This window comes from Thamnophis elegans, chromosome 11, assembly GCF_009769535.1.
Source record: "Thamnophis elegans isolate rThaEle1 chromosome 11, rThaEle1.pri, whole genome shotgun sequence".
Lineage (NCBI taxonomy): Eukaryota > Metazoa > Chordata > Lepidosauria > Squamata > Colubridae > Thamnophis > Thamnophis elegans.
In genome coordinates, this window is record NC_045551.1 from 37,877,870 (window position 1) to 37,892,676 (window position 14,807).

Here is a 14,807-nt window from a genome sequence, read left to right on the forward strand (position 1 = left end):
GGTCGGAGGCCTTGTTTGTTTCATTCCAGCCGGGAACGCTAGGTTCTAGGGTGTCCTCGGCCACCGTTGGCCGTTGGCTGCGTCAGGCCATTGCGGAGGCCTACGGAGCGGCTAGTCGTCTGGCCCCGCCGGGCATCACGGCCCATTCTACTAGGAGTGCCGTGACCACGGCGGTGTGGGCCACGAGGGCCACGTTTGAAGACATTTGTCGTGCGGCCACTTGGGCTTCTCTGACGCCTTTCATCCGACATTATCGCCTGGATTCCTTCACTTTGATGGACGCGTCCTTTGGTCAGAGGGTCTTGCAGAGAGTGGCGGCTGATGCTCCCCTTGGGCCTTAATGATTTCTTGTTCTCCCTCCCTGGGACTAAAGCTTGGGTATCTCCCACACGTGACCACTCCCTCCCTTCCTCTGGAAAAAGAACGTTGGTCTTACCTGAACGTGTCTTTTAAGAGGAAGGGAGGGACTGGTCACGACCTGCCCTGGGGGTTTTCCTTTGGGGCCAAGGGGAGGGCCCGGGTGGTTCCCGGGGGGTTGGTTGTTGTTGTTTTTTGTTGTTTCAGTTCTACCGTTCCCCTTCGAGGAAACTGAGCCAGGATTGGAAGGCACCAGTATTTAAGAGTTTGCTCTCAGTCTTTGGACCAATCAGGCTTTGAGAATACCCACACGTGACCATTCCCTCCCTTCCTCTTAAAAGACACATTCAAGTAAGACCAACGTTCTTTCTGTGGGCTTCTGTTCTTGGTGGTGGGCTTCTGTGACTGAGTGGACATAGCCAACTTGATGTCACTCATGGTCACACCCACTCAGACATATGCCACTGCCACCACCAAGCCACGCCCACAGAACCCGGTAGGAAAAAATGTGTGTATGAATCCATTCACAATGGAGCTGCTGCTCCCTTTATGGTCCCCCCTGGCCCTCTCCCTCCCAGAGGTCGAATTACCTTAAAGGGATAGGCTGCAACAGCTCTTCTGTGAATGGAGAGAAAAACGTTCGGATTGTCTCTTCCACAGAATTCAACATTAACTGCAGCAGAGACAATCCAAACATTTCTTCCTGCATTCACAGCAGAGCTGCTGCAGCCTGTCCCTTTAAGATAGTCCCTGGGAGGGAGGGGGCTGTTTGGGCATGCTGTGAATGGAGGGAGAAACATTTGGATTGACTCTGCTGCATTTAACATTGAATTCTGTGACAGAGACAATCTGAATGTTTTCCCCTCCATTTACAATGGAGCTACTGCTCCCTTTATGGTCCCACACAGCCCCCTCTCTCCCAGGGACTATCTTAAAGGAACAGGCTGCAGCAGCTCTACTGTGAACAGAGTGAGAAATGTTCACATTGTCTCTGTCACAGAATTCAATGTTAAATGCAGCAGAGACAATCCAAATGTTTCTCCCTCCATTCACAGCAGAGCTGCTGCTCCCTTTATGCCCTCCCTGCCCCCTCCTTCTCGGGGACTATCTTAAAGGGACAGGCTGCAGCAGCTCTGCTGTGAATGGAGGGAGAAATGTTCAGATTGTTTCTGTTGCATTTAATGTTGAATTCTGTGACAGAGATAATCTGAACGTTTCCCCTCCATTTACAGTGGAGCTGCTGCTCCTTTTATGGTCCCCGCAGCTCCCTCCCTCCCTGAGTCTACCTTAAAGGGACAGGCTGCAGCAGCTCTGCTGTGAATGGAGGGGGAAAGGTTCAGATTGGGTGGGCAGGTCGAGTAGACAGAAGGGCCAAGCAAGTGGCCAGAAAAGATGAGCGGCAACAGGATGACTAGGCGGGCATGGGCAGGGCCACCAGAGATTTTTGCCACCGGTTCAGAGAACTGAATGCCAATCATCCCTGTCAGTTCGGCTGAACCGGGCCGAACCGGAAGGATTTCACCACTGAGTAGAAGCCATTAAAAGACACATCTAAACAGAACACACACCCTGAGAGGTGTTAGGGGTATCTTACCCCACAGTATTTTTCTCCAGAGAGTAAGTCATGTGTGTACCAAGTTTGGTTGAAATTGCTTGAGGCGTTCCAGAGTTATGCTGGTTATATACACACACACACACATATATATATATTTGTGTATGTGTGTGTATGTATGTAGCCCCTGGCAGGCCTGGGGCTGTTGACCTCACTGTTGAGGTCCAGCCCCAATTAGGATGAATGTATGAGGTGTTGCTATTTTAAACCGTTTTCTTTCGTTATGTGTCCGTTATGTGTCTTTTTTTCTCTTTTTTGTAAGCCGCCCGGAGTCCTTCGGGATTGGGCAGCATATAAATTTTATAAATAAATAAATAATATATGTATATGTATGTATATGTATATGTATATGTATATGTATATGTATATGTATATGTATATGTATATGTATATGTATATGTATATGTATATGTATATGTATATGTATATGTATATGTATATATAGGGAGGGAGGAAGAGAGAGAGAGATTGATTACATTCATTTAAAAATCCCCTGCATGTCATAGAATAAACTAAGTTGGAATCTTTTTCTCTGCTTAATTGGAAGACGAGGAGATTATCTAGAGAAAATCGCAGAGCTTTATTTAATTGTGTTCTATTTACAAAATCATAATTGGCTAATATAATTGCATAAATGACATAGATTATGTAGCATGCATCAGTTGTGTTGTGACAGGCCTGACACAAATTACAGTATGTAGTTTGCCTGGTGACATAGTATCTGTGACCTAATAATTTGAATACCTTTGCATGATATATAAGAGTTTTCTCAAATATTACTCAGAATATGATTGATGGAGGCAAATACAATGAACTTGCAGATTTCTTTGTGGTCATGATTATTTGGAATGTTTTCCCTTTTAGCTCACTTTTAGATGCATAGGAAAAAAAAAGTATGTTTTAAGCCAAGTCCTAAACATTGCACTCATAATCATGGATTGATTTTCCTGATAAGCAGATGTAGAAAGAAGATGTACAATATGATTTTATCCATGTCCATTCAGATATAAATATGCTATACACCAGTGGTCCCCAACCTTTTTATCGCCGCGGACCAGTCAGCCTTTGATAATTTTACCGTGGCCCGCTGAGCGCGCGCAGGGGTGGGGGGGCGTTGTTCTGCAGCGATCATGGCCCCCAGCCATTAATGTCTAAACTGCTGCAAGATATACTTAAATATTGATAAAATGTGAGGGGGTGTACTCACTTCTGTGATATCTATCCATCCATGTCTGTCTCTGTCTCTGTCTCTCTCTCTCTCACTCTCTCTCTCTCTCTCTGTGTATGTATGTGTGTATGCGTGTATGTGTATATATCCTCTATCTATCTATCATCTATCTATCTATTTATCTATTTATCCATCCATCCATCCATCCATCCCTCTCTATCTATCAATCACCTATCCACCATCTATCTATCTATTCTAGCTGGATGGGCAATTTGGGGAGTTGAAGTCCAAAAGTGTTAAAGTTGCTGAGATTGAGAAATGAGGACGAAACAAAAGGGAAGAGAATGAAACAAGGTCGTAGAGAGAGATTGCAAAATGAAAGGGCAACTTCTCTTTTTATTTCCTTCCACCCCCACCACCCCCACCACCCCCACCATGCCTCTCTGGCAATTGGCTGCCCAGGAGGTGGGGAGGGGAAGATGTTTCACAGACAGCTGCCACCCGCCCATCTCTCTCTCTCTCTCTCTCTCTCTCTCCGCCTCCCCATCTGACCTCGGCTGCTCCACGGCGGAGATCCCAGAAGGCAAGCAAAAAAAAAAAAAAGGGCTCAGGAGTGGGGGAAGAAAACAAACCCCATCACGTTCCTATCTGTGAAAGCTCCCCGCTCCCTTCCTGGGCAGCCAATTGCCAGAGAGGCAGTGTGTGTACGTGTGTGTGTGGGGGGGGGGGTTGGCAGCCCGCGGCGCGCCTAGTCCGCTGTGGAACGCGCTGCCACCCGCCCAGCACTCTCTCTCTCTCTCTCTCTCTCTCTCCCCTCCTCCAATCTCCCGCTTCTGCTTCGACCGGCCAGCAACTTGTCCCCGCTTGCCCGGGGACTGGCCTCTGATTGGCTGGCGGGGAGAAAGCCTCACCAGGGAAGGAGGCGAGGACTCCGCGGTGACGTCATGGGGACGGCGCCCCCAGGTAGCGGTGAACCGAACGCGCTCTGTCTCCACGGGCTACCAAGGCGGCCGGGCGGGCGGCCGGGGTGGGAGTGGGGTTTGGACCGGAGAGGCGGCTCTCAGGTTCGAGTCCCGGGGTTGATCTCAGGCTGCGCGTGTGGGTGAAGAGGCAGCAGGGATCATGGCCCCCGGCCGCTGCAGCGATCATGGCCCCCGGCCGCTGCGCGGCCCGGTGCCAGGTACTCCACGGCCCGGCACCGGTCCGCGGACCGGGGGTTGGGGACCACTGCTATACACAGTGGGACTTACTTTTTAGTAAGTATATTGTTATTAATGGAACTTCTTTTCCATTAACTGGATATATAGTTGCATTCTCAACGTACTGGATCAAATGAGGCCATAAGTGGAAGCGTATTTAAACTGTGGAATTAATAACTTACTGAATTTAATACAACTGGTCCTAATTATTTGCAGCTTCTGTACTTGTAAATTCAACTACTCACTAATATTTATTTGTACGAAAAAATCCATACTTGCAGTTTTTTTGCAGTCATTCATGGACACGCAGAGTGATAAAAACTTTGAATTCCCAGCTGATATGTTAGTATTCACTAATTCAGTGTTCACCACAACTTTATTGCACATAACTAAAGCAAATAATGGAGTTGACTGTACACCTAAGCTAGATATCATTAATTGGAACCAGACTGAGATACAATCAAACAGTTTTACAGGGAGTCATTGACTTATGACCAGAATTTCCATTGGCAAACAGTGCAGTTCTTAAGTGAGTTGTATCCAATTATATTCCTTTTTTTGTCCTGGTTGTTAAGCAAATCACTACAGTTGTTAAGTGAATTATGTCATTGAGCAAATCGAGCTTCCCCCATTGATTTGCTTGTTGGAAGCCAGATGGGAAGATTGCAAATAGTGATCACATTGATCTGAGGGTGAAACCATTCTAAATACATGCCGGTTGCCAAACGCCCAAATTTTGATCACATGACCATGAGAATGCTGTGGTGGTCATAAGTACGAGGACCAATTGTAAGTCCTTTTTTTCAATGCCGTTGTAACTTAAAAAAACATTGGTTTTTCAAATGCTTGGAAGTTGAGGACTACCTATATATTCTCCAATGTTACAAGTTTTGTAGCATGTTAAAGTTGGGCCCATTTTGATGGCACATTCTACATGTAGATTTAGATTTGGCCATCTTTAATATGCTACAAGTTTATTTGGCAACACTCTTCCTCTGTTGGGAAAAAATAGCTGTCATACAATCTGTGATGTTGTAATTACATTTCAAATCCATGATTGTCACATGCCTTGTTGAAGTATTGTTTTACATCGAATTAATTAATTATTCAGACAGTAATGATTTTACAAATATTTTGATAGGCTAGAAGTAGATTAAGGTGGAAATAGCTCCTCTATTATTATCTTCATATATCACACATCTGCTACTTGCTACATAAAGTATTATTTAATTTGCAATATAAAATATATTGTAACTTGTTTACAACTTGTTCACAAAGAGAACTCTAAGAGTTCTTGCATTCTGTTTAGCAAAACAATCAAATCAATAATGTCCTTTCCATTTTTGATGAAGGTCAGTCTTCAGTGTGGTATCTCCAATGGAGTCGTTACTATAATAAGAATGTAATATCGAGCCAGAAAGTCTGGTGTTGACATTTACTCCAACCTTATAAGGAATATGGCAGACATATGAGAAGTATTTCATGGCAAGCTTCACCTAGATTAATCAAGGTTTTAATTATAGCACTAAATGAAATGTTCAGTTCATTCATTGTCTCAATATTGTCTCAAATGCAGCTTAATACTCTAAAAGCTTCTGATTAAAAGAAGTATTTTTGTGTATCCAACTTTCACTGTAGCATGAAAGTTTAAATTGCAGCTCAGTGAACTGAGTGAATTAAATCAATGAACTGAAATGAGTTCTGTCAAATTCCTTGTATCATGTGCTTCGTCTTGTGCATTGATTCCTAAGCAAAATTGTAATAGAATGATGTGAAATGTTAAATATACACAAGAACTGAAACAGAAAAAAACTATTATTCATTATACAGTACTTCTCATTTTTTCCTGTAGTATTTAAAGGGATTTTGATATTGTTTTGATTTATTATTGAAATAATTCTATGGCTGAGTTCACCTATAGTATTAAATCTGGATTATATGATCAGATTCACACAGAATGTTACACTATAATTTCAAGGATCACAAGCTGAAAACAAGCAACCCATCTTATAATTAAATGTCCTATAAGCTGAAAATAAATACATAACATTATAGCCTATAGTAGAGTATTTGGTATAAATCAGCCCAATATGAAGTTTAAGCTGATTTTGTGTCAAGTTCAGGAATTTGAAGTACAGTCCATGATTACTACAACATACAGTTCCCAAATGTATCTATTTAATAGAAAATCTCCCTGAATTACATTCTAAGAAACATTCACAACATGAATTTCAGAAACTGTCCAATGCTAGTTACAAGTTTTTTAAATGTGGGCCATGTAGTATAAATCATTTCCCTATTTGCTTGTGGAAAATATTGACAATGATGAACATTTTTCATTTTTTAAACCAAAGGAAGTTTTCTTCTTTTGTTATTTGTTCTACTCTGTCTGCCTGAAGTGCTAAAGAGACAGGCATGAGTAGGTGACTAACAACGTCTGAGGCTTTAGTTGCATGATTGCCATATTCTTAAATATTTTATCCTTTAATGGTAAAGGATGTGTGTACTACTATACAGCTCTGTAAAAAAATGCATACGTAAGCCATAGTTTTAAAAAGATTTGCTGTTAAGAAATAAGAGCGAAATCTCTAAATTTCACTGCTCCCACAAACTCTTCCAACTGTTTTCATGCTGCCTTCAGTTTAAAAAACGTTAAGATGCATTGTTGGATAATTGCAATGTTGAAAGGGCACAATGCTTATTCCACATATTTTCCATACCAGTGTATCCAAATGTCACACCCATTAAATCAGTCCTTGCTAAGCTTTCTTTCATGATCCAAAACTGCTTTGACAGAAAATCCTTTTTACTGTTTAATGTAGGTTAAACAATATAAATTAATTTAAATGTCCTGCTGTGGTTGGTTAATGGATTCATGTGTCAATACCCAAAGAAAAACCATTGTTACCCAATTTGAAGTAATTATCCAGGTTTGGGAAACACTGCATTAAGTGATAGAAAATATTATTCAAATTCAAGAAGAAAAGCCAATTTATGGATAAACCATACATAATGAGAATGATGCTACTTAAAATCTACCTAGAGCCGTGATGGTGGGTATGCGTGCCATTGTCAGCTGCCCTTCTGGTTTCCCGCATGCATGCTGGTCTTTCCGGACACTGGAGCGCCAGAAAATGGCCCCCAAAACGGCCTGAAAATGGCCAAAACACCCAGGGCATTTTTGGACCATTTCTTGGGCTGAAAAAGGCCCCCAAACAGCCCCAAAAAACAGGCATGCACACACATTCCAGTTTAGGCACTAGGTGCTGAAAAGGTTCACCATCAGTGACCTAAAGGCTGCAAGTTCTCTTTCTTAAGGAAGAGATGTTTATTCAAGAAACAAAAATGGGAGTTTTTAAAGCAAATTGCTTTTCGAGGGAATTCAGAATATGGGATGTAGTGGACTAAAAATATAAGGCCCTATTAAAACTATCTTGATTGTTTGTAACCTTCAGTTGGCCAAAAAGTGCATTATAGGACAACAGTTTTTGAATCAAGGCGAATGCACACAAATTCTGGGTCCTATTATTCCCATGGAATTTAAACGCGGCAAGGTTGTGGCTGCTTCCGCATCATTATGCTGCCATGTTGCCATGATTTGCTGATTATGCACACCCCTCAGATAAATTTCCCCCACCTAAGCACCCTCCTTGAGCCTTGTGCATCTTCCTCACACCTTTGACCAGCGCCCACACATTCACTGCATGCCCCTTGCAGCCCCTCCTAGCGTTTCCTTTATGCCCCCACCTCCACCTGGCAGCAGCCACTTACCTGCCTGCCAAGTTGCTTGCAAGTTGCCTAGGACTTGGCAACTTCCTGTTTGCTTCTCCACTGACTTGGTTGTGAGAAGCTGGCAGAAAGTTGTGTCACCTAACAACCATGGGATTCGGTTAACAACAGCAACCAGGACTGTAGTTGCACTTTATGACTGCATTGCTTTGCAAAAGGAAATTCTGGTCCCAACTGCCATCGTAACTCGAGGACTACCTATATTCATGAAATTTCAAGTCCTACAGTAATTGGTGTATAAACAATCAAGCAGATATTTTTGGAGTGTAAGATGTACCATTCCCCCTCCCCCCAAAAAAGAGGCTGAAATTTTTGGTGCATCTTATACACCAAATGTAGCCCCTCCCCATCAGAGGCCAAAAATGCAACGCATGGAGGCAGCGATGATCTGTAGCAATCCCTGCAGCTTGGAATAGCTGATTGGGTGTATTCCCCACCAATCAGCTGTGTTGAATCAGGCTGAAATAAGTACTGAAGCTAACCTGGCTGGTCAGAGTTTGCAGCAGCAATCACATTCAGAAAGCACAGTAGCTGGTTCAGCGGGATTCAAAATAATAATAATATACAATACAATACCAAAAGCAGGTTTTCCAAGGTGGCAGTAAACACAAGCAAATCACAAGCAGTTTCACTTTCAGTTCTCGGCTAAGCCAGGCTCCTTTCTATCTCCTTGTTGCTCACATGGCAAATTTCAGAGTCCAAATAGCCCTCATTGGCTGACTTAGTTGCTATGCCTATTCAATGACCTTGTTACCACGTGTCAGCTGAATACCATGGATGCTGATAGGCAAAGGCAGAATTTTTTTCTTCTTATTTTCCTCCCCAAAAACTAAGGTGCGTCTTATACTCCAAAAATATGGTAATATTCAGGTTTTATGGGCCTGTAGAGACTTCTGTGATAATAAAAAAATGAGGTAATATTTGGATATTCTTTTTTCACACACACTCATAATTGTACTCCTTAAATTATTTTTCACATCCCTGTATTCCATTTTACTCAATTCTTCTATCTGTACCTCCTTTGTACTTTATGCTACCATCTGTATCTTTTTATGAGTTTCCATATAATCTGAGTTATTCATGCCTAGAGTTAGGTCTGTTAGGTAAGCTCCCCATTGGGAGAGCGAGTATGTTCAGTGAAGTGTTGTGAGAGTTGTGTTGGTGAACACACAAACCAGCATACAGAGACACTGCAGTTTAAATAGGCGTTTTACTTTTGTGGAAATAGAGGTATCAGAGTCCATCAAACAGTCCAAGTCATACACAAATAAGACAGTCAGTCATCAACATCTTTCAGTTAAGGGATAATCCAAATAACATAGTCCAGTAACATATAATCAGTCCAGTAATCAAGGTTTGCTAACAGTTGCAAAACTTACAATAGCTCACGGCACTCAAATCAGATCAGCCCAACATCTAACGAACAGAGAGAGAGCTAACAGTCATTCTGGCTCCCTCTTATGGCCGATTGAGGAAAACAGCAACCAATCACATTTTACAGTATGATTTAAAGCAACAGGTACAATAATGTTACATGATTTATATATTGCCAACCCAACCGTTAGAATCATATTCCTAACAAGGTCTGCTATAAAAATTTCCTTCCAACAACATGCTGTTCCTGCTGAAACATTCCCAACACAAGTATCTTCCCACAAATACATTACAGTAAACAAAACTATTTCTATAGAAACTTAGCACAACCCAGTGACCCTTGTTAAAAGATACCATCAATAAGAAATGTCTGCTTCAAACCTCATCTAAAAGTTTATTAAAACAGAAATTCATTGGATAATCTTAGGAGGATTATATGATGCTGGTAATGGTATTGCTGATGGTGGGTTTTTAAAATCTTCTGACTTGCAAGAGTTTCTTAGGAAAAATGCCATAGTATTATTCTTATTGTTATTGTCATGAAAATGCTTCTTTCATATAAAAAGGCATCCTATGGAGACAATGTGGTCATGCATTTTACCATATTTTTCAGAATATAAAACACACTGGAATATAAGACATACCAAGATTTTGAAGTGGCAAATTTTAAAAAAAGGTTTTGCACTCTGCAGTCCTCCCAAAAATGGTCCATTTTTTGTCAAAAAAGGCCATGCACATCCTTTAGGAGGCTTGTAGAGTGCTTGTGGGGAGGATGAGCAAAAAATGACCTATTTTTCACTCATTTTTGCCCTTCCTAGCCCCCAGGAGCACTCTGGAAGCCTCCTAAAGGCTGTGCACAGCTTCTTTTTGCAAAGGGGGAGAGGGGCAGGAGGCAAAAAATGCTATATTCAGTGTATAAAACGCACCCAGATTTTCACCCTCTTTTTGAGGGAAAAAGGTGCATTTTATACTCTGAAAACTACAGTAATTGCCCAATGTTGCTAAGGTGTTAAAGCAGAAAAGATGCAAACTCTTCAACCTTAGATACAATGGGTTCTCTAGTCAATAGAAGATGGAGTATTTGCAAAGAGTAAAGCCAATTTTCCTAGATGTGGTTTTCCTAACACAGTATTTTCTTCTAATCTTTGCAAAGGCGTTAGCAGTCCTGATATAAATATAAAGGCATGCCAGAATATTGGAGTAAGTTTTTCCACATTAAACAGTCAGTGACAACTAGCATGCCCAGGCTTACATTTTTTCTAATAGTATTGCCTTAGTCAAACTCTTGCTAATAACAGTAAGTAGAAAAGATCATCTGTGATCTTTTCTGGTCTGTGTAAGTTGCTCTTACTACCTTCCAATGGAATTTGCTGCTTGGTTCCTGTGACATCTCTAACCTCCCAGTGACATTCAAACTGTTCTGTAGCTGAACTTTTAACTTGAAGCTCTTCAAACTGCACATAGCTCGATCCAGTTCTTGGGAATTGTTCCTCTCCTTATTCCTACCTTCAGTGGTTTCTTCAGAGCTCTCTGCTCCAGTTCTTTTTCAAACAGTTGCAAATTAAGAATGGAGTTCCGAAGCAGAGGAGATTCCTGTGCAATCCCAGAGAATGAAGAAATATCCGACATTCCTCAAACTACCCATGATAACTATGCAAACGAGAACGAAAGAGCCGTGTCAAAGTTGCAGCGCAGGCATAGTGACGTAAAAGTATACAAAGAAATATGTGACTTCTATGCAAAATTGTGAGTTTACCTTCTCAATTGATCTGGGACCTGGGCTACTAGTGTTTCTTCAAGCATAGTCTTGATTGATGTTCATGTGACTGAGTGATATAGCATGACTCGATAACAAGATGTTGTGGAGGTTTTGTAAATTAATCTGGGTATTGTGTGTACTGTATTATGTAATGTTTATTTGTTTCTGGTTCCAGAACTAACATCCTTATCGGACTCCTGATGTGCTCTTCGGGTGTATTACAAATATGAAATGGCAATAGTCTGTAATTTCATATGTAGCCTGAAATGCAACGAAAATAAAATTTTCTAAATTCAATTGAAAATACCTTATTTGGATTGACTAGTGTACAAATAGCTGTGAATCCTAATCCTGTACACAAAGAGAAACTATAGCTTATTTCATGTAGCTTATTTCCTAGTAAATATGTACCACGTTGATTCCTGGCAGAAGAATCCTATATATAACTACTTTGAAATGTTGGACTGTTTCTAGGGAAGTATATATATAGGATTGTTGTTTTAAATTGCAATCCAGGCTACTTTTAGCAGAATATAAATTCCATTTATCATAGTGAATGTTATCTTGGGGCGGAGGGGGGGAGGGAGATGGACCCTGTCATATTCTAACAGCACAAGCTACATATTTCAGACTTTCACACCAGTATTGCAGTCAAAGTTTAATTTGAAGGAATGCAAAAATGAGAGGAAGCTATCGATGTGCATTCCACTTTATGAGTAATATAGAGAGACTGTTTTGGAAATGCTGGCAAAATAAACTATTCTGCAGCTGTCTCAATCCTGTATGGTAATACTGCAGCGTACTTCACTTAATACCAAATGTGAGACAGTTCCTTAGATTACAAACTGTTTTAAGCATAGATCTCCATTGCAAGCATGCCGTGTTGTTCTGTAGCTAGAACCAAAGTGTTTTATTATGGATTCTAATCTATGTTAAGATAACATTAGAATGCTTGGCACTTCCGAAATTATTTATTAGTGTTTGCAGTAAGTGGAAAGTGACTTGAGTGTTCTTCTAAAATGTTAAGAATAGCTTGTATAGTCATCACACAGGGATGTGGAAAAATTCAGATATCTGTTTTGCCACAATCAAAATCTACTTAAATATTTTTAATGTATTAGATCAGATAGTTACATTGCATAGAATCAAGTGGATTTCAGATTATTTCATGTGTAACAATTTTCTATAATTTGATCAATTAACCAAGCTTATGATGTGTGCTACATACACTGAGATGTGAGAATTTGAATCTCTTTATGTAATTCATAAAAAATATGCTGGAGAAAGCTACAAAATATGGACAAAGGATAAACATCAGTTGGATATGCTGACAAAATACCTGTGCATATGATTTTCCAATTTGTTCCTGCATCTTATACACTGATGAAAAGTGTGATCTATATATGTGTTACACAGCAAAACAACTCAAACACTGATGCATCATTGGGGCAGGGTCTTATCTCAATACTGTTTTATTATATATAGCATATTTAAATCAAATTTACCATAATCAGTGGATATCCTTATGTGATTACCCCATGCCACTGAGGAAAAACAAAGGGAAAGAAATATGAGATCTCTAGGCCATACACATCTTTTGGTATGATAACTGGCTCATAAAATGAGGACTCAGATCACTGGGGGCAATATACTGACTCTAATTTCTTCGAGAGGGCTGTAAAACATTGTGAAGGATTTCTGTGAGAATGAGCTTCCCTTTGGCTACTACTCTCCTTTAGCTGCTTAATCTGCCTTTGCTACCAACGTCTGATTTCTCAAAGAGGAACCAATGCTAACTGAAAAGGGGACTTCCCCACTGGCTTTCCCCACTGGCTTTTGGGGTAGGGCCAGCATACTACAAATGATTACCTTTTTAAAATAAAATCCATAGAAAAGACTTGTCTTTTTTTATTGCCAAGCTGAATAAGCTGCCTCTTGTCGTAAACACATGATCATCCAGTTACGTTCTCATGCAGTTCTCTTTTGTTACAGCAACATGGCCAATGCTCTTGCCAATGCCATGTGTGAACGCTGCCGAGGAGGCTTTGCACCTGCAGAAAAGATTGTGAACAGCAATGGGGAGCTGTACCACGAGCAGTGCTTTGTGTGTGCCCAGTGCTTCCAACAATTCCCCGAGGGACTTTTTTATGAGGTCAGTTCCTTTGACTTGTTGCTTCTGCCTTTAGAAATTAATCTTTGTTCCAATATTTTGTTTTAAATAGCGAAGATGACATTTTAAAAATCAGGTAAAGTTCCGTGATGTATCTTGCCTTGCGACCCCAGTTATATTAGAAACCCCAAATGTATCCTTTGATAATGCATTCTGGAAACCAGTTGCCTCACGTTAGATCAGCCTTCACCATCTTGCTTCTCTTTTGGAGTGCTGGGCTCATTATTGCTAGAATTCCAAGATAATATAAATTTACTCATTCATATTGCTATTGACTCTGATAACTGTGATTTTAGAATTTGCCAGACTTAATACCTCTAGCAACTGGTGTTAAGAAAGACTGCAGGTAAATACACGTATCCATTTATGATGTGTTAAATTATCGTGCTTATAATACTTAGTTTTGGTCAGGGTGAAATTTACTTACCTTTTCTACTGGTTTGCAAATGTGAGCATGCTGCACATGCAGTGCAGCAATGCACGAATGAATAACTAATAGCAGTTTTCTCTTAGCTCGTATCTTGGTGTCAAAAAATCTAAGTTAGTACCATACAAGCAGGGAAGTTCAAGGAACTAGGCCAGTGAGAAAAAAGTTGCCTCTCACATTAATCATTATCATGAGATTTAATGAATGGTAGGTCAGCTACACTGGCTAGGGATATTTATAATAGCCCTGCTACATAAGAAAATCACAATCTAGAATAGAGGATTAAAGTAAAACAACTATTAGCTATCTACAAATGCTAACCATGCAATATTTTTAATATGGGATATTCAGTTTTCAAAAGGGGATTGTATTTCTTGTTTTTCACCTTGTCTGTAACTCATCTTCAATTAATTTTTAAACAGTCATTTGGGGTATTGTGCCATAACCTGAAAACATATTCAGATGCTTCCTATGAGCTAGTGATTGTTATAAGACACTTGCAGTGAATCATAGAGATGACAGGAATTAAAATCTAACCCTCATGGAAACTTTTGCAACAGTCAAAATATTTCTGCTTACTTTGGTCAGGATAGCTTCCTAAAGAAAAAATATTGTTTCCTGAACTAGTACAAAATGATCGTACCCAACCGAGACAGATAAAAGCCAGTTTTATCTTTACATACATAACCAGTATAATATCTCTGCCATGACAATGGAGCAGCACTGTACTTCATAATGTAAAATTGTAAACAGGCTATGAAAAAAAGGAGAGGTTTGTTTTGGTTTAACCAATGAACTCCCTAAACCCTTGCTTTAATCCATAGTTTGCAATCTCTTCGAAAGTTGGATAGTTTTCTCTGACATTTCCCCAGAGGAAGTATCCACAGTATGTACAAGAATCTCACCCTTACTATTTTTATAAATAATTCAAGACAGTAAACATATCTGATAC

At 40.4% G+C, this 14,807-nt stretch overlaps 1 protein-coding gene across 4 annotated transcripts in view; it reads left to right on the forward strand.

Annotated features, from left to right (window-relative positions):
• Positions 1 to 14,807, forward strand: part of LIMS1 (LIM zinc finger domain containing 1) — a 54,116-nt gene that overhangs the window by 22,235 nt on the left and 17,074 nt on the right. For 2 of the 4 annotated variants that reach the window (XM_032226759.1, XM_032226762.1), the window contains exons 1-2: positions 10,412 to 11,245; positions 13,251 to 13,410. In XM_032226759.1, the coding sequence (XP_032082650.1) occupies positions 11,067 to 11,245; positions 13,251 to 13,410 (339 nt within the window). In that variant the 5' untranslated portion in view covers positions 10,412 to 11,066. Of the gene's footprint in view, positions 1 to 10,411; positions 11,246 to 13,250; positions 13,411 to 14,807 lie in introns of those variants that run through there. The other 2 variants (XM_032226761.1, XM_032226760.1) reach the window with 1 other exon arrangement.